This window comes from Crotalus tigris, unplaced genomic scaffold (assembly GCF_016545835.1).
Source record: "Crotalus tigris isolate CLP2741 ecotype Arizona unplaced genomic scaffold, ASM1654583v1 scf7180000018105.1476442, whole genome shotgun sequence".
NCBI classification, from domain to species: domain Eukaryota; kingdom Metazoa; phylum Chordata; class Lepidosauria; order Squamata; family Viperidae; genus Crotalus; species Crotalus tigris.
The window spans coordinates 192,965-217,579 of NW_024096826.1; the positions used below are offsets into that span (position 1 = coordinate 192,965).

Sequence of the window (24,615 nt, forward strand, 5' to 3'; positions counted from 1 at the left end):
TGGGTGTGGCCAAAGTGGCCATGGTTACCTCAATGTTGCTCGTGGGCAGGGACTCCTGTGGGGGCCGGACAGGGTTGGGGAAGATCCAGGGGGTCTCTGGTGGGTGGGACAGTGGGCAGGAGGCTCATCCTGCAGGGTGAGGGAAGGCGAGGCCAGAAGGGACGGGACAGGGGGGAGGGAAACCAGCCATGCTGGGATGCATCCGGCCATGTGCGACCTCAGTGAGTTAGCGAGTGGCTGCTTGAAGAGGGATGGTTGCCATCTCCGGGGCATAGCACTTGTGCCCACAGAGAGAGCTCTGAGTGCTGCCTCTGGCACATGTGCCATAGGTTTGCCACCACTGTATAAGGATTCTGGAGGATGAAACACATCATTTGACAGAGCCTGAACAATACAATTAAAAAATAGAATTTAAAAGATAATGGGGGCGGTGGCGGGATTCAAATATGTGAACAACTGGTTCTCGGTGTGGATGCTGCTTCCAGAAGTCCACTCTAGGCCTGGGCAACAAAAAATTAGCTACCGGTTCTGTCAAAGTGGTGCGAACTGGCTGAAAGGGGGGCAAGGATAAATCTGGTGTATCTTTGACACTGCTTTAAGGAGTTCCCCTGTCTTGGAAAAGACTTAACCAAGTGATTGGCTTTAGACTAGTGATCAAATTTCTAATGTTTGAGCCATAAACCTTTATAGTTTACACTCCAGTAGCCAGAGCTTTGTCACTTTGTCTAAAACCTATAAAAAAGCCATCAAGAAATTAGCTCAATGAGTGAGCTGACTGATGAAATTCCTGGAATCTGTTGGAACCTCTGGGAGCAGGTTACATATCCCAAGCCCAGGCTGCAGCCTTTCTGATCTGTTTGATGCAATCAGTGTTCCTGATTGATGCAATCTGTGTTCAGTCTCAATGTGAACCTCTCCATGATCAATGACAGAATCCCTACCTTCTCAGGAACAATAGAATGCAAGCTAAGAATAGAGAAAAGATGATGAGAATGCTGATCACACCCATGCATTTCCTATTTTCTTTGGATAAGAAGTAGGAGAAGTTTCAGTCCTGCATAGTTCCTTCTGATGCTTCCTCTGAAAAAACAACTGAAATCTTGAGACTGCTTTTCCTAAAAGTAAGAATGGAGACAAGATGATCCAATTTTAGGAATGGATCATCTGCTTTCTCAACCAAACCAGATAAAGATCCAGCCTGAACAATTGAGCATGAGAAGGATGACAGCATTCTTTGGAGATAATGCCCTTCATTTTTATTCAAATTCACAGTTGAACAAATGAGGCCTCAGCTGAAGATGTGCTGAAGTCCTTGCTCATTCCCAATTCCGTGATTTTTAGCTGTTGTGAATTGCTTAGATCAGTGGTTCTCAACCTGTGGGTTGGGACCCCATTTGGGGTCGAACGACCATTTCACGGGGGTCGCCAAACAACGCAGTCCACCATTTTTTTCCCCTTTTCCTTAGCTGTGCTACTCCCTTTTATTCTATTGGCTTTTGAAAGCCAATAGAATAGACTCTCTTGAATAGAGTCTAATTCTATTGGCTTTCAAAGCCAATAGGAATTGTCCAGGCTGTCTCTGCCCTGCTGAGCCCGCCAAAAGTCCCATTCTGCAAACGGTGCTGCAAGTTGTCTGCAGCAAAGGCGAGCTGTCTGGAAGCTTCCACCCCTCCCTGCTGAGCAACTACTAAAAATGTAAGTAAAAGAGGGCCAGGGGTGGGAGGTAGGAGGCCGGCGGGTGCAGGGAGGGTTGCTGGTGCGCATGGGGCCCGCGGGTGCCTTACCTCCCTTGGGCTGGGCCAGCTGGTGGCCCAACCGGTGGTCGGCCTGCTCCGTCTCTGCCACTTGCCAGCTACGCCTCGGCCAGCGCAGGGGGCAGCACCACGCATGTGCGGCGCTCCCGGGCAGGGAAAGTCCTCGACTTACGAATGGTTGGGTAATCCTCGACTTACAACTGGTTGGGTAGTCCTCGACTTACGACCGGTTGGGGGTCGCGACATTAAAAAGGGTGAGAACCACTGGCTTAAATAGTAACAGGACAAGCATCATTTAGTCTCATTGAACCACGTTGCAGGCTCACTAGCTTTGATGGAAGAACTACACTTCCAACTTTTCCAGAAGGCTAAAAGAAATGGGGCTAACCTCACCTCAGGGCAAATGAAGTTCTAGAGGGTGCAGATACAGCAGAAAAGGTGCCTCTCCTGGATCCCACCAGATGGAACTCCAGATGGGACCTGGAGCTTACCTTTTCTGCTGGATTTGGTGAGATGGCCAGATGTAACCAGGGAGAGATGGTCCTTCATACAACTTGGTCCCATGCCATGTAGGGCTATAAAGGTCAAAATTAGCACTTTGAATTGCACCAGGAAGTAAAGTAGCAATCAATGCAACTCATGAAACAGAGGTGTAACATATGCCATCCTAGAGGCATGCATAACTATCCATGCAGTTGCATTCTGCACCAGCTGAAGCTTCTGGAGGCTCTTCGAGGACAGCCCCACATAAAGCATGTTGCAGTAATCCATTCTAGAAGTGACCAGGACATGAGTGATACTGAGGCTCCACTCATTTACGTTTAGTACAACCTCAGAGCACAAGTGACAATAAGTAGAGCTGCATTAAGTAAAGCCTTATACTTTTAAAATCTTAAGGAGTAAGAGACAAGTCCTCCCACTCAGGATATGAATAAAATCTAGAAGACTTGAAGAAGACACCACCTAATGCTGGCAAAAGGAATTACCTTTGAGATTAGTGCAAAAGAAAGACTACAGAATTCCAACAAAACAAGCGGAAAAAGGAAAAAATGAGAACACAAACTCATTATATTGACCAGTTATAGATTTGGCACAGTAAGTACAACTTGCATTAGGACTTCAGAAACTTTTGATGGAAAGCCATGAAAGTCGTAATAAGAAGGAAATATATTGATCAAAGAATTATAATTAAAAAAGAAAAAAAACATCAATATTAGATAAATTAAACTTAGAAAGCAAAGTTATTAGCAAAATATAATAAAACAGAGTCTCCAAAGGTCAATAAGATTGAAAATAGATAAAGATCTATACAGTTTCAAAACAGCTTCTATACTCCAAGCAAAAGTTGATAATAGTAATAGTAGTAAAGTTGGAAGGGACCTTGGAGGTCATCTAGTCCAACCCCCTGCTCAGGCAGGAAACCCTACACCATTTCGGACAAATGGCTGTCCAGTCTCTTCTTAAAAACTTCCAGTGTTGGAGCATTTACTGCTTCTGGAGGCAGGTTGTTCATAACAAGCTCTAAATTATTAGCAAATAAGCTTAATGAAAGTTTAGAGAATTTGTTCATAAAATCTAAGTTCTAAAGGATAATTGATGGCAACATCAATTTTGAATTAGTAAAATTTATTTCAAAATCTTTTTTTTAAGAATATTAAGCTGGTTTAATAATGTTTATGTAGAAAAACAAAGTAATCAAGTATGAATTGCATTGATTAATTATACAAATCCCTTTGGACTGTATACAAAATAAGTATGGCTAGTCAAACAGCAACAGTAAAATAAATATTTAATTTTTTATTTTCAAAAGAAGCTGGCTGAAGGAAACTCCCCATTGTCTCAGCCTCAAGTGATTTCTCAGTGGGACAATTCAGATCAAAATCTTCTACACGTCTAAAAATCCAACATTGTAGGCCATCAAGAACTGCTTAGATAAATTAGAGGTACCAGCTTGATCAACAGAAGAGATTCAGTACCCAGATTCACTCTTTACAGAATCTGAATTTTGGCTTTAAAGAAAAATCAATTAACTAAGCAAAATATTCAATTCTGTCTATAACTAGGTTTGCTAGTAAAGTATTCATCTAAGCCTTGCATAGAATCAGTGATTCTTGGGGGTTCTGTTGAACAATCTTCTTGTATCTTCTAAAGATAGTGAATAAAGGGAGACTAAGAAAGAATATGATCTATTGTTATTCTTTTCCCATATCAACAGGAATTAGAGCCAATGGGGGGGGGGGGAGAAAGCTATAGTATTTTGTAGAAGAGAGATCAAGATTGATCACTGCTCATCTTGGAGGCAGAGAAGTCTCCCCCCCCCATTATGAACAGCTTTGACAGATGATGTAACTTTAGTGCACAAGAATAGCCAGGCAGAGTTTTTGTATTTCCTATACAAATGGCAACCTTGGCATCTATTCCTTTCACAGAGTTGCACAACTATGCACTAAACCATGTGACTCTGTCAAGACCTGGGTGCAGCCCACAGAGTACTTCCCAAAGTTGCCACGAAATTATAATGCATTAATATGCCTGGCGGGATAACATTATTAAATACACTGGGAAATCCTAACAACTATATTTAATTCATTTTATTAACCTTGCATTTAAATGAAAACACATCCATGTTTCATCCTCGTTTCGTCTAATTCTTTGTCTTTCCTGTACCTACATGGACTGCTACTCCTAGCATAGCATTCAAAGGTAAACATAGCTTTTAGAATACAGCAGAACTGAAAAAAAGATAAAAGGTAAAAAGTTTTCCCTGCCCAGTCGTGTCCGACTCTGGGGGGGGGGGAATGCTCATTTCCATTTCCTAGCTGAGGGAGTCAGTGTTGTCTGAAAATGCTTCCATGGCCATGTGGCAAGCATGACTATACGTTGAGGCGCATGGAACACAGTTACCTTCCCACTGAAGCAGTGCCTATTTATCTACTTGCATTCACATGCTTTCGAGTTACAATTTCTTTCAACTCCAACCAGCACAACTATAATGAGGAAGAATACTAGCAGTTGTAGTTCAGTATCTGGAAGTGCAGCAAGCTCTCTATGGCTGATGCTTACTAATATGTGAACAAACTGTCCTTAGAAATACAAACCACCCGTATATACTTATTTTGACAGACAGTTGTGAATAGCTGCAATCTTTCTTTTTTTTATTATTGCAAGCTGAGTAGTATGTGAAAATGACTCTAAGTTCTGATAATACCAAAGTATTGATCTGTGTGTCTGGGATATAAATTCACTCTCTCTGTCAGGCTTCTGTAAAAAAAAGAGAAGTTTCACACGAAGACAGGATTGTAACCTTGTCTGCAGACATGAGAAAATATGAAGAAAAGACTTGGTAGGTGAGAGGTTAGTTTTAGATTGGCCAGAAGATGGTGAAAAATAGAGACAAAGTTGTCTGAATCCATTTCCAACTTCTTCTCTAACAACTGGTGCCATTCACTTGTCAATTTTGGATACTAACCTTGCTTGCAATAAAGAGTAGCCCTAGCTATCTCAAAATTCCTCAAGAAAACAACTGCAGTGAAGTTCCTGAACCAGACAGTTTGACTCATTCCCAGATTAACATCACTTCTGGCCAGATTCACTCCTAGGAAATCAGATTATGCTTGTAGTCATAAATGCTTTGCATTCCTTTAATCCAGTAAACTGGCTATGTGCCTCTTCCTGAAAAGAAGAAATCTGGTCTCTGTAATCATACAGAATGACTAAACAATGTATTTTTTAATTGCACCTGAAGCTTTTGATACCAATATGCAGCTTGCTTAGTGATAGAGTATTACATATTTCTATAGAGGGTTCTTCTCAGCATTAATGTTAGCTTCTAGATACAAAACAAAGCCCATTATCTACAACTTCTTAAATGGAGAAAAATATTGCTCTTATGCTAAACACTGTTCTTTCTGAAAATAAGTGTCCTTGTATTCCAGAGCATTAAAGACAGTGATGATGCCTGCTTTACTTCTTGGGACTTCTATTCACCTCTTGAAAACAGCATTTGAACTGCTACCATAATCATTTTAATAATCCACCCATACCCTTTAGTTCCCAGCCTTTCCTTTGTTTCTATTCATCCCAACCATAAACGTTTACTGTTTCTCTTGAACCTCACATACGTATCTTGAATGAATAGAAACCCTTAGCCGGACTATAGCAGAGAGATTATTGGAATATAAAAAGACCAAGGCAGAATGAAATAGTTGGAAACATTCATGGAAGTCATGGAGATCAATGACTATTAGCCTTGATGGCAGTGTGACTGTCTGTGAAGGCCATCTACTCGGAGATTAATGGGCTTTCTTGTGCATTTTTTTTTTTTTTTTTTTTGGCTACTGTAAGAACAAACTGCTGGACAAGATAGGCCAAGGATCCAATCCAGCAGGGCACTGCTTATATTCTTATGAAATGCGAAAAGGTGGACACCACATCTAACATAAAACACCATATTCATACTTCTCATTAATCTCAGTGGTAAATGATGTAGTAAAAGCTATATAACAGATAGGCAGAGCTTAATGTACTATAACAGGCAGACCTTAACATACTGTGACTAAATTGTACACTCACATTGATAATGGCATATACGTTTACTTCTCTTTCTCACCTTCTGAAACTCTGAAATCTACCTGGTATTTTTAATGTCAGTTTTATCACTCCAAAATTATGTCTCACCAAGGAAAGAAATGGAAATAAAAAAACATTTAAATACCAATATTGTAAAATTGCCTATGGAAGACACCCTGAGCATTTTATTCCGTGGAAATATTGATAGTGCAAAACTTCGCAACTTTATGTATAACAGAAGTCTTATCTGAAGAAAAAAATTAAGCATAATATTCATCAGATCAATCTGGGGCATTTTAAATAGTAAAGAAGAAATAAGAAATTAGCTTAATTGGCTATCATTATTAAACAAACTATGAATTATGGGATTCAGAGGATACTGATTTCTGGGGGAGCAGGAGATGATTGGCGCATCCATCCTTGCTCCTCTTGATCTCTCAACGGCATTCGGTACCATCAATAATGGTATCCTGGACTGGGGCTGGGCATGGACAGCACAGTGTTTTGCTGGTTCTCCTCCTTCCTTTCCCCCCAGAGCCAGTATTGATAGGAGAGGAGAGGTCCAGCCTGCAGCCTATATTATGTGGGATGCTGCAGATTTTAGTACTTTTTCCTCTCTTATTGAATATTTACATTAAGCTACTGGGTGAGTTGGTTTGGGGAAAGGTATCAACAGTATGCAGGTGATACCCAGTTATATATCACCACCCTAGAGACTGTCCACATGATGCTGCCTTAGTGTCTATGGAGACTTTGGGAGTCTAGATGGAAACAACCACCTTCGGCTCAATCCCAGTAAGACCAAGTGACTTTGAATTTTAGGATTCCCTAGTTCTGGGGACCTTCTATCTCTTGTTTTGGATGGGTTGCACTGCCTCAGACAGATCCTATGTGCAATCTGAGGGTCGTCTGGGACTCATAGCTCTTGACTGATGAATAGGTAGCAGCTGTGGCTAGGGGGCCTTGTGTACAGCTTTATGTTATGTGCCAGTTGCACATAACATAAAGCTGTCAGAACCCAGGAGGGGAGATTTTCTGCTATGGCATCCATCCCCTAGAAATTAGACCTACCCAAAGCACTAAAAACCTGGCTTTGCCGGCAAGCCTGGGGCCCTGATAGCGTGGATAAGCTCATCTCACAGTTAATTTGGAGGGGTTGAGTATTCTCAGCTGCTATTTTTATGTTATTTTTGTTTGGTATAAATTCTGATTGTTTCAGTTGTTTTTTTTTTAACCCCAAACAGGTGATAAGCAACCTATACATTAATAAAATAAGTATGTGTTTTGCTGGTTATTTTAATTCAATCTTTAGAAGTACAAGTTTAATCTTATCTTATCTATCTATCTATCTATTAAAAATCTACAGTGTTTTACGGTAGCTACTACACATTTAAAGAAACAGACCTAAAACTGTCAAAGAATAAAGGACATGGAGTTGCCCAAATATGGCAGAAATGAGTTAAATAAGGGCACTTGGGAACCAGCAAAATATTTATAGAAACTTGCTTTCCTCAGCCTGAGGAAAGCATTTTTCAAAGTCAGATTTAATATCTTACCATCCACAGTGTTGCAAGGCAAATTCTCCAAAACCTCATTAAACAAGTGCACCTACCCATGTGGTGACAAAGAGATTGAAGCCATTTTTCACATATTATTACGCTGTAAATTATATAAGGCTATTAGGCCTATTTATATTCTGCTCTCAATATCTAAATTCCCAGGAAAGCTAAACAACTTCTGTGTGAATCACCTTCTAGAAGATTTGAAACCCTTCATTACAGCACTTGCTCAATAGCCAACTTTTGTGTTGCTGCAATAAAAATAAGGTATAACTGGTCCCAAGAATAACGTCTGATATAATTTCCAGTCTAGATTCCATTTGTAGATTCTGCTGTTCTATTAGTTATTTTGTTTTAGATGACATGCAGTTCTATTTCACAGACTATCTTAGATTTATACTTGCAAGTTCATTAATATATATATTAAGTAGCATCTAGTACATTTTTCTTAAGAGATATTCTGCCTAAATAAAATTGAAATAGGAACCTGCAATGACACAGAACAAAGATTGATAGACTTATGTGAGGAAAATAGCTGCATGACTTTAACCTATTATTCCTAAGCGCTATACTTGGACATCTCCAAAAGGACAACACATATTCAAACAGATTATATTTTATGTAACAAGAGACAAAACAGGAATATGCGGAAATGTAAAATATTGCCAGGTGCTGTCTCTGGATAAGCTATTAACTGTAGAAATATACCTCAGACTCAGTGGTGGGATTCAGCCAGTTCGCACCACCTAGGCAGAACCGGTAGCTAATTTTTTGTTGCCCAGGCCCAGAATGGACTTCTGGAAGCGGTATCCACAGAGAACCAGTTGTTCACATATTTGAATTTCACCACTGCTTAGACTGAAAAAGATTATGGGAGATCCAATCCCAGTCAGATATAACCTAGAAGAAGAATATAAGAGAGAGATTAGAAAGAGATTCAAATATTGGACTTAGCACACAGAGCCTGAGGAATCTGTGGGAAGATGTTCAAGTGTTTATACAAGAGGAAGTTGGAAGCACATAGTAAGAGCCAGAATGGAATGTCAGACACACTGGCTATCAAAACAAATTATAGAAATAACTAAGAAAGAGGATGGTCCTAAGAAAAACTAGGAGATTCAGAGAAAACTATGCAATCTTCAGATGATAGATGAAAAGAAATAAAAAGATAGCTCTGAACCCTTTGTGTAGTGTAGACAATAGAAGAAAATAACTGAGTGGGAGAATAAGAAACTTGTAAGGAAATTAAGTAGACATCACAATGTGTTTATTTGCAAAGCATAAACTTTATGTCTTGGTTGGTAGGATGCAGTATATTGACATAAAGTGGTCTCTGAATTAGAGATCATAACTGGCATAGAATAGCATGAGCATGCTAGGGCTTTTGTTGGGTTTTGGCATAATATAAAGTAGGAAATGCTGTATGTAGCACACAAGATTAAGGCTAGAAATTTAGTTGGTACTCTTTTTTTATTGAACAGTATTATGTAAAAGTAGTAGTCCAATAATCCAGCATCTTACTTGTGACCATTATAAAACTGCAAAATACATGTTATACAAAATCAACCATTTCAGATTCCCGTTACAGTGCAGTGTTTATTTCACAAACTCCCATCTTGTTCTTTTATGGTACCTGTAGTTTTAATTGAAAGTTATCTAATAGGATTATAGTGCAGTTTATTGTAATATGGTGATGCAGTATGGCAAGCAAAAAGGAAGATTCTGACTTTCCATTTGCTATTCAACTATAATAGCATCAAAACCTTTGTCTTAGTACAGTGGTTCTCAATCTTTTTAATGCCACGACCCCCAACCGGTCGTAAGTCGAGGACTACTCAACCGGTCGTAAGTTGAGGACTACTCAACTGGTGCAGCACCGTTTGCAGAATGGGACTTTTGGCGGGCTCAGCAGGGCAGAGACAGCCTGGACAAATCCTATTGGCTTTTGAGAGCCAATAGAATTAGACTCTATTCAAGAGAATCTATTCTATTGGCTTTCAAAAGCCAATAGAATAAAAGGGAGTAGCACAGCTAAGGAAAAGGGGAAAAAAATGGCGGACTGCGTTGTTTGGCGACCCCCGTGAAATGGTTGTTCGACCCCAAATGGGATCCCAACCCACAGGTTGAGAACCACTGTCTTAGTATTAATGTGAAATAGAAGGAACGTGTATAATTAGGGTGACAAATCAAGATAATAAGAGAACATAATGCTATGATCAGGGCAAATAGGATCTATCTCAACAGAGGCTTGCTTGATTGGGAGATTATCTAGACCTGAGCATCTATTCTTGACTGCACATCAACATAATAAATTTTAAAGAAATACATAATTTTTCTTTTGAAAATCTATTATACTTAATTGGAAAACAACAAGAATCATAATCTTAGGGCTGAATTTCTGCTGCTTTAAAGAAACATGTTAACCTGGTTTCCAAGCCTGGTCTCTGGCTCTGCCGATCACTATTATAATCAATCGCTTGCACAACATGCCAACATTCTTTCCAGATTCCCTGAGTAGTTTTCCCACTGTAATCTATAGTTATAGGCAGACAAAGTGCCTGTATTGTTCCTGAAAACTATCTGGAAGAATTCACAATTAATTTCTCCCACGATTTTCCCTATAGACCTTGCCTACTGACCAGTACAACCCTGCTTAGTTGTTTGAAAGCAACAAATTCAGGGAGGGATTACCCCAAAATCCAGAAGTCCAATTTGCCCTAAAGAAGGCAGATATTTGGAAAAAATTCATCCTAGTTCTTTGAAATTTGCTGTCTGCTGAGCTTTGCTGGCAATAATTTGCAACTATTTTAACTGCCAACCCTGAGGTGCATATAAATCTATTTCTTTAATAAACATTTGAGCTGCATGTTTTTTTTTTTAATCCGCAGTGATCATTCTTTCAAAATGGGAAAGCTTTTGAACCTTAATCTGTTCCAAGAAACAGAGAAAGAGGGGAAAGAGTCCTTGCCCAGAGTCCAAGAACAAAGGAGGTGTAATCTGGGAAATAATAATCGAATGCTAAGCAAAGAAAAGAGAATATCTATTTTAGAATTTCTGATAAAAAAGAGTGCCAACTCCCACAACCGCGCAGTCTTAATTTTCCTTCATCTTGGCTTTCTTCTTCTGTGAAGGCTTGTCAATTATTTTTGCTTCCTTCTGTCCAGGCTGCAGGAGTGCACAAGCAATTGCAACCCTTAAAAAAAAAAAAAGCCCCGTAACTGCAAGCAGCAGCGTTTCTCCCCCACGTCTCACAACAATCCCCCCCCCCATCCTTCCAAAAGCCTGCAGCACCCAGAACGCTTTTCTTCTCCTATATCAATTTGCTTGCGCCTGCCTGCGTCACCTTCCTCTCTTTGAAGAACAGCTTTCGAACGCTAAGGAGAGAGAGGAGGAGCGGCGGGACTACGAATCCCACAATGCAGCGGGAGCTAAGACGCGCCTGCGTGGGATGCCGCTCTCTCGGGAAGCGGGTGAGTTTGAAGCTGCAAGACGAGCTCCATGGAAACCGGGCCGCGGGATATCAGGGTCTGTTGGGCGAGCTCCTCCGCTCCTGGAAAGGGGGTGAGGAGGGCGGCTTACAGGGTCAGGCGGAATAGCTTGAGGGCGTGGGGGAGAGAAAGCAATAAAGATTGACTCCAGGCTCCTTTTTGACCCTACGAAGCTCCCGCCCTGCTAACTAATCCCCTTTCGGTCATTTCTAGGACTTAAGATCCGCCCTTGCCCGTCCGGTCTGTCAGCTCTTGTCAAGGCCGAAAGAGCTGCCTTTGTAAATGAAGATGACCGGCACTGAATCTGGAGCTTCCAGCTGCACGCAGGCTTGATGACTGAGATGCGGATCCTCCCTTGGTAAATCAGCTTTGAAGGAGGATGTCCCATGCACGGACTCTGCTCTAAAATGATGGCCCGTGGCATGGAGGAGGACTTTCCTCATCGGTCTGTTGCCAATTCCCTGTGCCTTGAGTCGTGATGTGGAGAGGAAGCGCTCTCTTCCTTCTGGCAACGTCTTTAATCGTGTTTTCAGCTACTGACAAAGTGTGGCTCTTTATTAATAATAGCAGCAGCACCTAGACCAGTGGTTCTCAACCTTTTTTATGCCGCGACCTCCAACCGGTCGTAAGTCGAGGACTACTCAACCGGTCGTAAGTCGAGGACTACTCAACTGGTGCAGCACTGTTTGCAGAATGGGACTTTTGGTGGGCTCAGCAGGGCAGAGACAGCCTGGACAATTCCTATTGGCTTTTGAAAGCCAATAGAATTAGACTCTATTCAAGAGAGTCTATTCTATTGGCTTTCAAAAGCCAATAGAATAAAAGGGAGTAGCACAGCTAAGGAAAAGGAGAAAAAAAAATGGCGGACTGCGTTGTTTGGCGACCCCCATGAAATGGTCGTTCGACCCCAAATGGGGTCCCGACCCACAGGTTGAGAACCACTGACCTAGACTTATATACCGCTTCATGGTGCTTTTTACAGCACTCTCCAGGAGGCTGTGTTCATGATGGCAAGGCAAGGCTGTCTACTGGATTTAGCAGGACTTAACCACCATGGGAAGGTGGGCACAACTGACTTTTTTTGCCGAGCTTTAGGGTGTGAGGAGCCCACCCACATCAACAGCACAATAACATTCTGTACTGGGTCGATCTTCCACTGGCTGCAGTGATTAAGAGCAATCTTGGCTCACGTTAAATATTTTTATATCAGAAAAGGAACTTTTTGGGGTCATACAAGAAATATAAAGTAATGCAGAATAAAATGTCAGTTTAAGAAAAGGCCATTCTTCTGTATGCATTAAAAACCCCAGCATTTAGAAGATTGACCCTGCCACTCGTGCAATAGTTTTGCTAAGTTTCTTCTGGGCAGTAGAATGGGTTATTTTTAATCAATTCTGGATCTTTTTTTTTTTTTAAAGGGAGAATGAAAAACTCAGAACTGTCAAATATGCCAGTTTTTAGAACAAGCTGAATTTTGAGTGAATCCCATTGCTTTGATAGAGATTTAATATCAAATGAAATGTATACCAGAGAGTTAAAGTCAGATCTGGATGGCTCAGTATATTGGACAAAAGGGTTGAGTAGTCATGATGTTAGTGATAATGTATCTTTGGAAATAATACTCTGTATTGTCAGTCTCCTCTTTCTGCTTCAAGACTACGAAGGTTTATAGTTAAATTATTCACTGTAAACAAGCAGTAATGTCATAAAAACCACTAGCTGCTTCTCCTTTTTTTCAAACGTTTTGTTTGAAAAATCTCTACTGGCATTTATTGGCTTGAATTACTTATTGAATTATCAAAAAAAAAAAAAAAATAGGAAAACCTATCTTTTTAACTCAGCTTCATGAAAAGAGAGATACTCTATTCCAGTGGTTCTCAACGTTTGTGTGACGGCGACCCCCATCACACAAATGTTCTGCGCATGCGTGGCGCGGCGTGCATGGGGGCGCGCATGCGCGGCGCCCCCCATGCGCGGCACGCATGGGCGGCGCCACCCCCCTGAGGGGAGAAAATGGCGGATCGCCTTCTTTGGCGACCCCCGAAAAATGGTCAATCGACCCCAAATGGGGTCGCGACCCATAGGTTGAGAACCGCTGCTCTATTCCCATATTACAGGATAAGAGTGGACAGCCTATGGTTCTTGGGGCATGTATAACCTCCAATCCTCACTCTTGAAACTGCTTCTGACTATAAAAGCTAAAACTTGATAGCAGTTTCTTGCTATTCTGAGTGGGGAAAGATAAAAATATATTGTCCTACAGCTGATATTTAAAAGAAAAACCAAGGGGAAAAAAACAAAAATCCTAGCACTGTCTAATTTTTATCACAACTATTCCATTCTCCGGACATGCAAAAAATAGCTTGTGGCAGCTGACTATAAAATTATCTCTTTTCACTGCTTTTAAAATATATGTACATTATAAAAACTGTTTAATCATTTCTCCCTGCAGTTATCGTTTATATCTTTTTCAGTGATTAATGAGTTGGCTTTAAGAGCACTCATAACTACTACCTCTAAATTTAATTGTTTTTAAATTAGATACTAGTTGAAAACTGAGATTGTGATGGCAAGACCAGTTATTTCCCCAATGGATGTCCAACCAACGGCTCCTGAAACCTTTGTTGTGCTGAACCAAAGAATGAAAGTAGTGGAAGAGGAGACAAGTGCACTGTTGAATGATCTGCAGAAAATGGGAGTGAACGGACACAGGTATGATTGAAATGGATCTTGTACAATCTTAGGTATGTCTGCTTAGTGGTAAGTTCCATGGTGATTTCATGAGACTTGTTTTTAGGAAAATTTATTCAAGAATGCAAGTTTAATTCTGAGACTGCCTTCTTCTGTATTCTTTTCTCTTTCCGAGCTTCATGTTGCTTCTTCCCTTAGTATTTAATTATTACCAGGGTTTTTCTATTCTAATTTAATTTGACTGCTGAATTAATATAATTTGAGAAATGTGAAGTAGGTTTTATGGCTTAGTCGTGTTCCAGATTTTAGATAATTACAGTAAACATTGATGAGACACCAGTAATGATTCCCAACAAATAGGTATTTTTTTGGTCTTTTTCCAGCATGGAACTCTTAGCTTCAAAACACCCGGTGAACTCTGAAGACCACCAGGCCATCAGCCCTGTCCAAGCTCGAACAGCATTTGTTGGAGCAAATAACTCATTGTGGAGAACTTGTGAAAGTCTGGTGAATCGAATATGCCGGCTGGAGAGTGTCATCCAGACCATAAAACTGAACATATTCCGATTACAAACAGAAAAGGAATTGAATCCAAAGCATGCAGGTATCATAGAAAAACAATGGAAAACTGCAGCAACACACATGCTATTAGAGGTAGTCCTCGACTTAAAACATTCATTTAGTGACCGTTCAAAGTTACAACAGCACTGGAAAAAGTGACTTATAAGCGTTTTCACACTTTTGACCATTGCAGCATCCTCGTGATCACATGTTCAAAATTTGAATGCTTAGCAACTGGCATGTATTTAAGACAGTTGCAGTGTCCTGGGGTCACGGGATCAGCTTTTGCAACCTTCTGACAAGCAAAGTCAATGGGGAAGCCAGATTCACTTAACAACTGGGTTACTAACTTATCAACTGCAGTGAGTCACCTAACGACTGTGGCAAGAAAGGTCGTTACAGGGGCCAAAGCTCACTTAACGGTCTTGCTTAGCAATAGAAATTTTGGGCTCAGTAGTAGTCATAAGTCAAGAGCTACCTGTATAAACTTCTTTCCTTTGTGTAGAATCTATAGTCTTCACAGCAGCAGTTGCTTGTGTAGCTCGAGAGCTTTATTGGGTAACAGAACAGTGTGAATATAATATAGTTATGCAGAAAAACAATTCGTCTCTGTATGATTCAGGAATTGATAGAAGTTTGATAACAAAGGACCACCATTAATATTTGTGAGGAGGACCAAAGAATGAAAAGTTGGTATAGCTGCATCACACAGTTTGGTAAAACTTGAGTTTTAAGGAACCTCTTTGTTTTTTAACTGTGATCTGCCTATTTTAGGCCTTACTTTATATCTATCTATCTATCTATCTATCTATCTATCTATCTATCTATCTATCTATCTATCTATCTATCTATTTTCTGAGGTTTTCGTGGGTGTTTGTATGTAGGTCTTTGGTTATTCGGATTTTCTCCCACGTCAAATTGGAAGTGTCTTGGTGATGTTTCGATGAAGCCTCATTCGTCATCTTCAGGCCTGTATTTTCGGCCCCTAGAAGCACAAAGCCGAAAACACCAGCCTGAAGATGACGAATGAGACTTCGTCAAAACATTGCCAAGACACTTCCAATTTGACGTGGGAGAAAACCTGAATAACCAAAGACCTACGTGTGTGTGTGTGTGTGTGTGTGTGTGTGTGTGTGTGTGTGTGTGTAACAATCTTGAATTGAGGGATTTCTGAGGACTGCAAAGAGAGCTTGGATAGGCAATTCGAGAGCCACAGTCAACTATACTGCTGTTTTTATATGATTGGATATAGGATATCTTATTACCATCCAAAATAGCAACACAGGATAATCTGTGATCCAAATCTCCAGTTCAGGATAATGCTTTCTATCGAATCATAATGTTTTTTGGCTGGTGGGCAACTTTTTTATCTGATAAACCTTTTTGAGTGCCTCTTATGGGAAGTTTGGGCAATTTTATTGAATATGACTATAATACGACTCAGTTTCTCCCTTACTATTTTGTAGCCAATTTAGAACAGCGGCTGAATACAATACAGGAGGAACACTTGGAAGAGCTAAAGGTGCTGCAAATGGAAGGGAGAATGCTATGCCAGCAGCTGAAGGAGTCTCGAGAAGAGGAAGAAAAAGCCAGAAATCAAGTGCAGAAGCTAAGCGCTGCCCTAGAAATTGCAACTGCAACAAAAGTATAGTTTTCTTTCTGTTGCTTCTTTAATCTCCAGTTTAATGTAAATCATGCTATTCCATTACTGGTCTTAAAAGGAACATTAGGGCTGAATTCACCCAATGTGGTAAGCCATGATTTCTTTACTAAGGTATAATTGGCTCAGTTTCATCTGCATCAATCATTTTCAAACTGCAATAGCTGGGTCCACATAGCACACTAAGCTAGTGCAAATAATTGTGGCTTATTACTTGCATGGACCTTACTTAAAGGGAATAGCTCATAGTATTCTAATAGAAGAGAATATATGTAGCTCAAGTTGAACTGTGGTGTTGTCTCTGAGCTTTCATTACCAACTAAGTAACATCATCAGTGTAAGTGAGTGGGTTTTGCTCCGTGTTTATATACAGTTTTTGTGAGGGATGTGATTTGCCCCTTTGGAATGAATGAAATGTTTGCAGGCAAACAAGCTCAGAAAGCACCAAGGACTCCACTGTTAGTATTGTTTTTCCCACTGCTGGTATAGTTTTCCTTGCTATTTACAGAGAGGCCAGAAATCCTATGGTTTTACTTGCACTGGCCAGAGAAATAAAAAAAATGGATTGTCTCATAGTCATTCCACATAGATTGGTTAGGATATGTATTAATTAAATTAGATGAGAGAGAAAGATCAACATTCTAACAGGAAAAAAAAATGAAGTGATAGATGTTAGGTGCTGGCAAGGATTCTCTTTGAAGGAGGAAAGTTAAGCAGACTTGAATGAGATGCAGTAGTTGGGATTTGGGGACCTTCAATAAATACCCTTGATTCTTTCAAGTACAGTTTTATATGTTCCTTTTTTCCTTGCTCATTTGAAATTCCTAGCTTTTTAGCCCTGTCCTAAATTTTACAGATTTTGTAGCATGTAGTTCCTGACAGATTCCCCAATTCATTATGTGAAGTTATAATACCATTAGGTTTAATGCATTGTGGTACAATCTATCTGATGTGTATGCACATATATCTATTCACACACATAAATATTAAAATCTGTAAAGTTTGGCAATAGTAGCAAGAGGGAATATGTTCAACAATTCAAAACAATATGTGGTATTATGAACGCAATGCTTAGCTTTGCTGGCTGAGGAATTCTGGGAGTTGAAGTCCACAGGTCTTAAAGTTGCCAAGGTTGAGGACTCCTCCTGTAGAGGGCCTTCTTAATCTTTGGGAATATGAAAGTAATAAGTCCCACAGTAAGATAGCTCTTCTATTCAGTGACTGTGAGAGGCTCTTTGGCTTACTAAGAGATTTCAAAATGAGAAAGGGCCAAAAAATATTCTAGACAGAGTAACACTGACAGAAAACAAAGAGCAAATCTGAATGGGCACGGGTATAAATTCAGGTTTGTATCTACACTGTGGTAGCAAAGGTGTTGAGTGCAATTATTTACCTGTCTTTACTGGATTTGTGGAATTCTCTGTCCAGTGATGCTCTTTATAATAACCTGGAATTGTTTGGAAAAGGATAGCCGGAGGAATTAGAAATGAGCTGCAGTGACCTGATAGCTAGACATTGTGCAGATAAAATTTGCTTGAATGTAGAAACCAGCTGGACAGAGGTCAGACAGTTGGGAGGGGTGATGTTTTGCAATGTCATCTAAGAAGAATTTGAGCCTAAGAATCCTAATGAAGAATCCTTGATCAGATGAACTCTATCAGCAATGGGCTGGATCCTTATCTTTTTTGGCTGGTGCATGCAGTTGAGGAGAAGCTGGACTCAGGTTATGATAAATACCTTTTTGTGGGAAGTAGAATTGCCACTGTCCTTACTAAGACACTAGTGTGTGCCCTTTCCTTAAAGGGACCGGCCCTACCCAGTCATATTAGAACAGCATAGCCTGGTCTCCAACATCCTTTAGGGGTGTGTGTGAACATTACTGAGAATGTGGGATGGTATCAGATTTAGCTTTAGATGGGATCATGCTCCTCCAGAACCTGTTTCTGCTAGAAGAGCAGGTAGAAGCCACGGCAATGAATTTTCTGGCCAGTACTGCTGGCTGCCAGTTAACAAGATAGCATATTGGGGAAACGCAGGCAGAACTTTCAGAAGCAAAGAGTCCTTTTTATAGCTAAAGATGGTCAAGGCTTGACATAGGTCAAGGCTTTGAATCCAATAAAGATGACAAATCCAAGGGAGAAGTTAACAGACGCTGTGAGGTGGAATCCAGAGTTCAAAGCATGGCAAGAAGGTGAACGTGACAGAGCTGAGGCTTGAAAAGTTATTCTCAGCATATTCTCTCAGAGATTGAGGCCAATAAATAAACCACGCTGAGCCATCATCCAGATGTACAGCCGAGGTTTATTACTCATTTGATGCTAGCCTACTTCTTGGACAGTCTATCTGATGTTCAGAAGCCGGCCCTCCGATGTTGCATCTTTAAGTATGTTTCTGCTTGGACTGATTGAATGACTCTCAGAATCTGAGAGGCTGTGAATGGTTTTTGACAGGGAGTCCTGCGGGTTAGGTGGACCTGCCTCAGGCAGGGTGGAGTTAGTGGCTTCGACTCTACTAGAGTCAACCCCCCCCCCTCCAGGACTGTTATCCATAGAAGACCCTGTTTGTACTTCCTCTTCCTTCTCATCAGAAGTCCAGCAGGGCCATAACAATGAGAATTTTTCTTCAGTTGTGTGCCAATTCCAGCCTTTCCTGGAATAGGTGGTGCAATGGTAGTTATGTCACTTCATGTTTGAATTATGTATCTTCTACATGGGACTGCCCTTGAGGACCACTTAGAATCAGGAATGACCTATTGTTGTCATTGTACATCAGTATTTCAAGAGCTGCATTGGTTGCCGGTTTGCTTCCCAATGCCATTGAGGTTGCTGATCATAACTATAAAGCTCTATATGGCTGGGAGTCCGGTTATATGCAGGTCTGTATATGTAGAATCTGCCTGCCCAAAAGGTTCAGGCAAAGAACATATATTAAAAGTCCTCAACCCCATGAGGGAAGAAAGCCTTCTTTGTTGGAGTTTCCCTGTTGTGGAATAAAATATCCCTAGAAAATAAGAGTAGTCCCGGGATATTGGCAATGAGTGGTCAAAAAAGTCAAGAAGATGGCTGCAATGGTGTGATCAAGGTTCTGCCTGTTTTTTATGTGCCTTGCATCGATAATGCATATTAAACGTAGGTGATATTTCAACTACACCTTTGCAGCCCTCTTGATTTTTTTTGATAACATCCATGGACACTTCTGGAGTACAGGAAGTCCTTGTTTAATGAATATAATTAGGACTAGTAATTCCATCAGTAGCCAAAATAGTTGTTAACTGAAGTGACCATGCCAACTTACAATGGCAGTTCTAGCAGTTCCAGTTGCAGTCATTTTAAAAATATCACCCCATTTGTTAAATGAGATATCATATGACAGCAATGTGTGACCGCTTTCTGGCTTTTCCACTGACTTTGTTTGTCGGAAGCCGGCTGGGACTGTCACAAATGGCAACCATATGATCACAGGAAGCTGCAACCATTGTATATGCACAATGATTGCCAAGTGCCTGAATCACAGTCATGATCACGGAGATGCTACAATCAGCACCTCTATGAAGACTGGTATTAAGTCACAGTTTTCTGGGCTATTGTAATTTCAGACCATCACTAAACAATGGTTGTTAACTAAGGATTAGTCCAAAACATAACATTTTGATTTTCTGAAGCAAGTAAAAACTCTAGCTGTTTCAGAGAGCATTGTGGAATAAACTGCTGACAATAACATTGTTTATTGATTACATACTTTGCAATTTATAGAAACATTTTTAATTCTGTTCATATTCCTATATGGTTCTATATTGGTGGAATCTGTATGCTGCATCAATTTCATTGATTTAAATGGTATTGAAGTTGCAGGTTCAAGAATGAATTAATGGGAAAGATAGAGATTTGACTACTAAAAAGGGCTTTAAGAAAGCTATGCTGTATCCCATAAATCCAAGTGCCAGAGGCCTATTGGACCTGCAGACAAACCTCACAGCTAAAGGCTATAAAAAAGTATTTTGAAAAATGTTTGCACATTTTGGTAGAGTTGTCTAAAGGGGCTGTTTTGATCTTTGCAGAGAGATGTAACCATTTCAGCTGAAGAATTGAGAGCAACAAAAGAAAAAATGAACAATAAACTCCAAGAGGTAAGAGCAGAAGAAAATTGGAGGGTAATACATTTTAAAAAGTACTAGATAAGGCAGGGCTATAGGCACAAGGGAACGCATGAGCTGTAGATTCTTAGGATATTCTCCAAGAGATCCTGTTATCATTTGGGAAGAGGTTTTCAATTGAAAAGCTAGGTTTATTTTTGCAGAGAAAAGATAAAACCATTTCAGACTAAGAACACATATTTCATGTCCATCAAGTATATTGTCCAAGTCTCTGCATTGTGATTTGCAAGGTGAGACCCCCAGATTTGTCTTCAGTGTTGCCTTTCTGCATTACATTCTTTTTTTCAGATAATGGAGAAATTATCCAAGGAGTCCAGCACAAGGGAGTCTTTGGAACAAGACCAGGTGGTCCTTCTTTATCAGATGCGTGATATGGAAGCAATGGTGGAAAAAGAACGAAAGCAGGTACTAGATGCCTTTCTGCTAGGATATGACCAAAGAATGTGCCTGCAGGATGCTGAGGGACTAATATTGACATGTAAGATTGCAGCAGCATACCATTAAAGCAGAATATTAAATTACTGCTGCTACAACCAGGCTTATTAAGACAATTTACTAATGCAAACATTGATGTATATAAATGTTCATTTTTTCCCTATTAAGCAGATGGCTGGAAGGCCATCTGTAATGTGCACACGATTGCATACCATTAAGAAAACCTTCCTGTGCCAGCCCTCGATCACCTATGTGTTACTCATATTCATTCAGTTGATGAGAATAGACAGCATGCTGCAATTTGGAAAAATGTATGCTTTATTTGACTAGCAAGAAGTAATCATAGAATATGTCTACTGGGTGGTTGTCCAGCATCACAGTCTACATTACCTGGCTAGTATGCCAGATTTTGACAGAGGTTGGCAATCAACTAAATTTGATAATGAACAAATTCTATGTGTATATTTTGTTCCGTTAGTATAATCCATCAGATACAGGGTTGGCATCAGTCTAAATCAGTGGTTCTCAACCTGTGAGTCATGGCCTTTTTGGGGGTTAAACGACTCTTTCACAGGGGTCACCTAAGACCATCGGAAAACACATATTTCCGATGGTCTTAGAACCGAGACACTGCTCCACATCTGTCTCTGCATGGCCTCCTCTGCCATTTGCAGAGAGAGAGAGACAGAGAGGCACTTTTGCTTCCCTTCTCTCTCTCTCTCAGGCGGACTTACCTCCTGCAGGGCTCCTGATTGGCCCTGCGCCCAGGAGCCCCACCCCCTGGGAGAAGTGCGGCCAGGGCCTTGTGGCCTTGGAGCCGCCCAGGGAACCCCGGGATCCCTGCTGGGAGCGGCCTGCTGGAGGCTCCGCTGAGCAGGCCAGTCCTCCCGCAACCCGCGGCCCAAGGGAGAGCAGCCCCTGCGATCCCCAGCCAGCCCCACCATTGGACCCGCTGGCCAGGAAGATGCGCTGGAGTCCAGGCTGTCAGGAAGGAAGAAGGAGATTCAGCAAAGGTAAGAGAGGAGAGCCGCCTCCTGGGGCCCAGCACTGGTGGCGGCTTCCTTGCTATCCTCTTCCTCCTCTCCTTCCTCCTGCTGCCCCCAAGGCGGCTCGGGCGGGTGCTGGGGCAAAAGGGGTGCCTGGGGGGGAGCAGCCAGGCTGGCAGAAGGGCTGGTAGAGGGGCTGGCAGGGGCCACGCGGCTCCAGCCCCCACTGCGGCTCCATTGATGGAGCCAGCAGGGGCTGGGCCGGGGGCGGAGGGGATCCCCGATGATGCAGCAGTGGCCGCCGCTGCCAGAGCTGCTGCCTCCCATCCTGCTCCCCCTCCCCGCCCGTTCAGCTGAGGACACGGCAGAGACCGGGCCAGGGGCGGCAGGGACCCCTAACGATGCTTCCGTAAGAGAGAGAGAGGAAAGAGAGAGAAACAGGAAAAGAGAGAGAAAGAGAGAGAGGAAAGAGAGAAAGAGAGGGAGGAAACAGAACGAGATAGAGAAAGAGAGAGGAAAGCGAAAGACAGGAAAGAGAAAAAGAGAAAGAGAGAGAGAAACGGGAAGAGGAAAGAGAGGAAAGAGGGAGAGAGAGAAGAGAGAGGAAAGAGGAAAGAGAGAAAGAGGAAAGAGAAACAGGAAATGAGAGAGGAAAGAGAAAGAGGAAAGAGAGAGAAGAGAGAGGGGATAGAGAAAGAGAAAGAGAGGAAGGAAGGAAAGAAAGAGAGAGAGGAAAGAGAGAGAAAGAGGAAGAGGAATGGCGCTTTTCCAACCAGGCTGGGCGGAGCCGGCGGAGCAGCCTTCCTGCCCCCCCCTCCCCGGCCAGCTGGATGGGGGGTTGGGGGTCACCACAACATGAGGAACTGTATTAAAGGGTCGCGGCATTAGGAAGGTTGAGAACCACTGGTCTAAATGATGGGTTTTTAGGTCAGCTGTCATTGGAAGTAGGTGGCCATATCTGAAGTGGACAACAAATCCCAGTCCCCATTTTGCAGTTTCCAAATTACACAACCAAAATTTGATGGTAATCCCCAGTGCTTTTTTTCTAAAAAAAAAAAAAAAAAGGTGCCGGAACTCACACGTCATACAACCCACCTTGCCTACCCTACAAGGTTCCATCCCAAAAAGGTGCCGGAACTCCGTTCTGGCCATTCTATGAGAAAAAAAGCCCTGGCAACCCCAATGATTTTCAGTGGCATGATTTTCAGTATTCCTGCCATCCACCAAAATCCTTCAAAATTTCCTTAAGCCCTGCCCACCCAATCCTTCTCTTCCCATGATATCACTACATACCTATTGCTGCCTTTGGACATTGATTTTTTTTTTTTTTAATTTTAAAAATGTGGCCATGAGCCAGCATTCAAATCTGCTTTTGAATTATTCTTCAAATTTGTTGGTATTCCCATCCTGATCCTCAGGGTTAATAATCTACATGATAAGCTATTCAACTGAATAATTTAATTTCATTTAGCTTGTTCATTTTTCATATTTCTTAAATTGTTTTAAGAAATGCCTATATTTTACAGAATGCATGTTTCAAATGCCATTACAGGTGCAAATTCTGCAGCAGGATTGTAACATTCTACGCCATAATATTCAGCTATCTCAGGAGACATTACAGAAAGAACAAGAGAAGATACATCAATTGGAGCAGGAATGTGTACATCTTAAAACTGATCTAGGTATTGGAATCGAAGTATTGGATGTTTTCTATTTCTTAAAACAACTCTGGTTATCACTGATCAATGATAGATCAGTTAATTAGAAATGTCTTTAATTGCTGTTTTTTTCTTAACTTCTTTTAAGCTGTAACTGTTTTTCAAGGGAACAAAGGACCAGTTTTGTTGAACAGAGAAAGTATAAGTCAAAGTTCTAAGATAGTTGGATGAAGTTTGTCCCTAGTCAGTGAAGTGGAAGTTATGTTTTATCAGGCATGAAATCCAAACATGGGAAGGCTTGTAAGCAAAAATAAATTATTACCGTAATTTTAAAGTAGCGTGATGATAGAACCAGTTACCTAAAGTCTTAGTGAGTGATCTATTGATGTATGTCTTCAAAAAAATAACTAGGCCATTTTCATCCAGGTGAAACAGGACAGCATAATCATTCATATTAGTTATGGCTATTACAGGAAATGCCTTGGAGATGCTCTCATCAAATCAGCTTGCAAATTTAAATCTGCATGCAGAAAAATACTACTTTGGATTTCATAAATGCATACAGTACTCTAGAGCAGTGGTTCTCAACCTTTTTAATGCCGCGACCACCAACCGGTCGTAAGTCGATGACTACCCAACCGGTTGTAAGTCGAGGACTACCTAACCGGTTGTAAGTCAAGGACTACCCAACCAGTTGTAAGTCGAGGACTTTCCCTGCCCAGGAGCACCGCACATGCGTGGTGCCGCCCCCTGTGCCGGCCAAGGCGTAGCTGGCAAGCAGCAGAGACGGAGCAGGCCGACCACCGGCTGGGCCACCAGCTGGCCCAGCCCAAGGGAGGTAAGGCACCTGCCGGGCCCCACGTGCACCAGCAACCCTCCCTGCGCCCGCCGGCCTCCCACCTCTCACTCCTGGCCCTCTTTTACTTACATTTTTAGTAGTTGCTCAGCAGGGAGGGGTGGAAACTTCCAGACAGCTCGCCTTCGCTGCAGACAACTTGCAGCACCGTTTGCAGAATAGGATTTTTGGCGGGCTCAGCAGGGCAGAGACAGCCTGGACAGTTCCTATTGGCTTTTGAAAGCCAATAGAATTAGACTCTATTC

General features: G+C 41.5%; 1 protein-coding gene across 6 annotated transcripts in view; it reads left to right on the forward strand.

The window, feature by feature from the left end:
- The first annotated feature begins 11,287 nt into the window (after nt 1-11,287).
- Nucleotides 11,288-24,615, forward strand: part of CCDC150 (coiled-coil domain containing 150) — a 38,881-nt gene continuing 25,553 nt past the window's right edge. For 3 of the 6 annotated variants that reach the window (XM_039347962.1, XM_039347967.1, XM_039347968.1), the window contains exons 1-8: nt 11,357-11,443; nt 11,584-11,728; nt 13,912-14,082; nt 14,445-14,665; nt 16,089-16,267; nt 20,340-20,408; nt 20,724-20,840; nt 23,409-23,538. In XM_039347962.1, coding sequence (XP_039203896.1) covers nt 13,937-14,082; nt 14,445-14,665; nt 16,089-16,267; nt 20,340-20,408; nt 20,724-20,840; nt 23,409-23,538 — 862 coding nt within the window. In that variant the 5' untranslated portion in view covers nt 11,357-11,443; nt 11,584-11,728; nt 13,912-13,936. The other 3 variants (XM_039347964.1, XM_039347965.1, XM_039347963.1) reach the window with 3 other exon arrangements.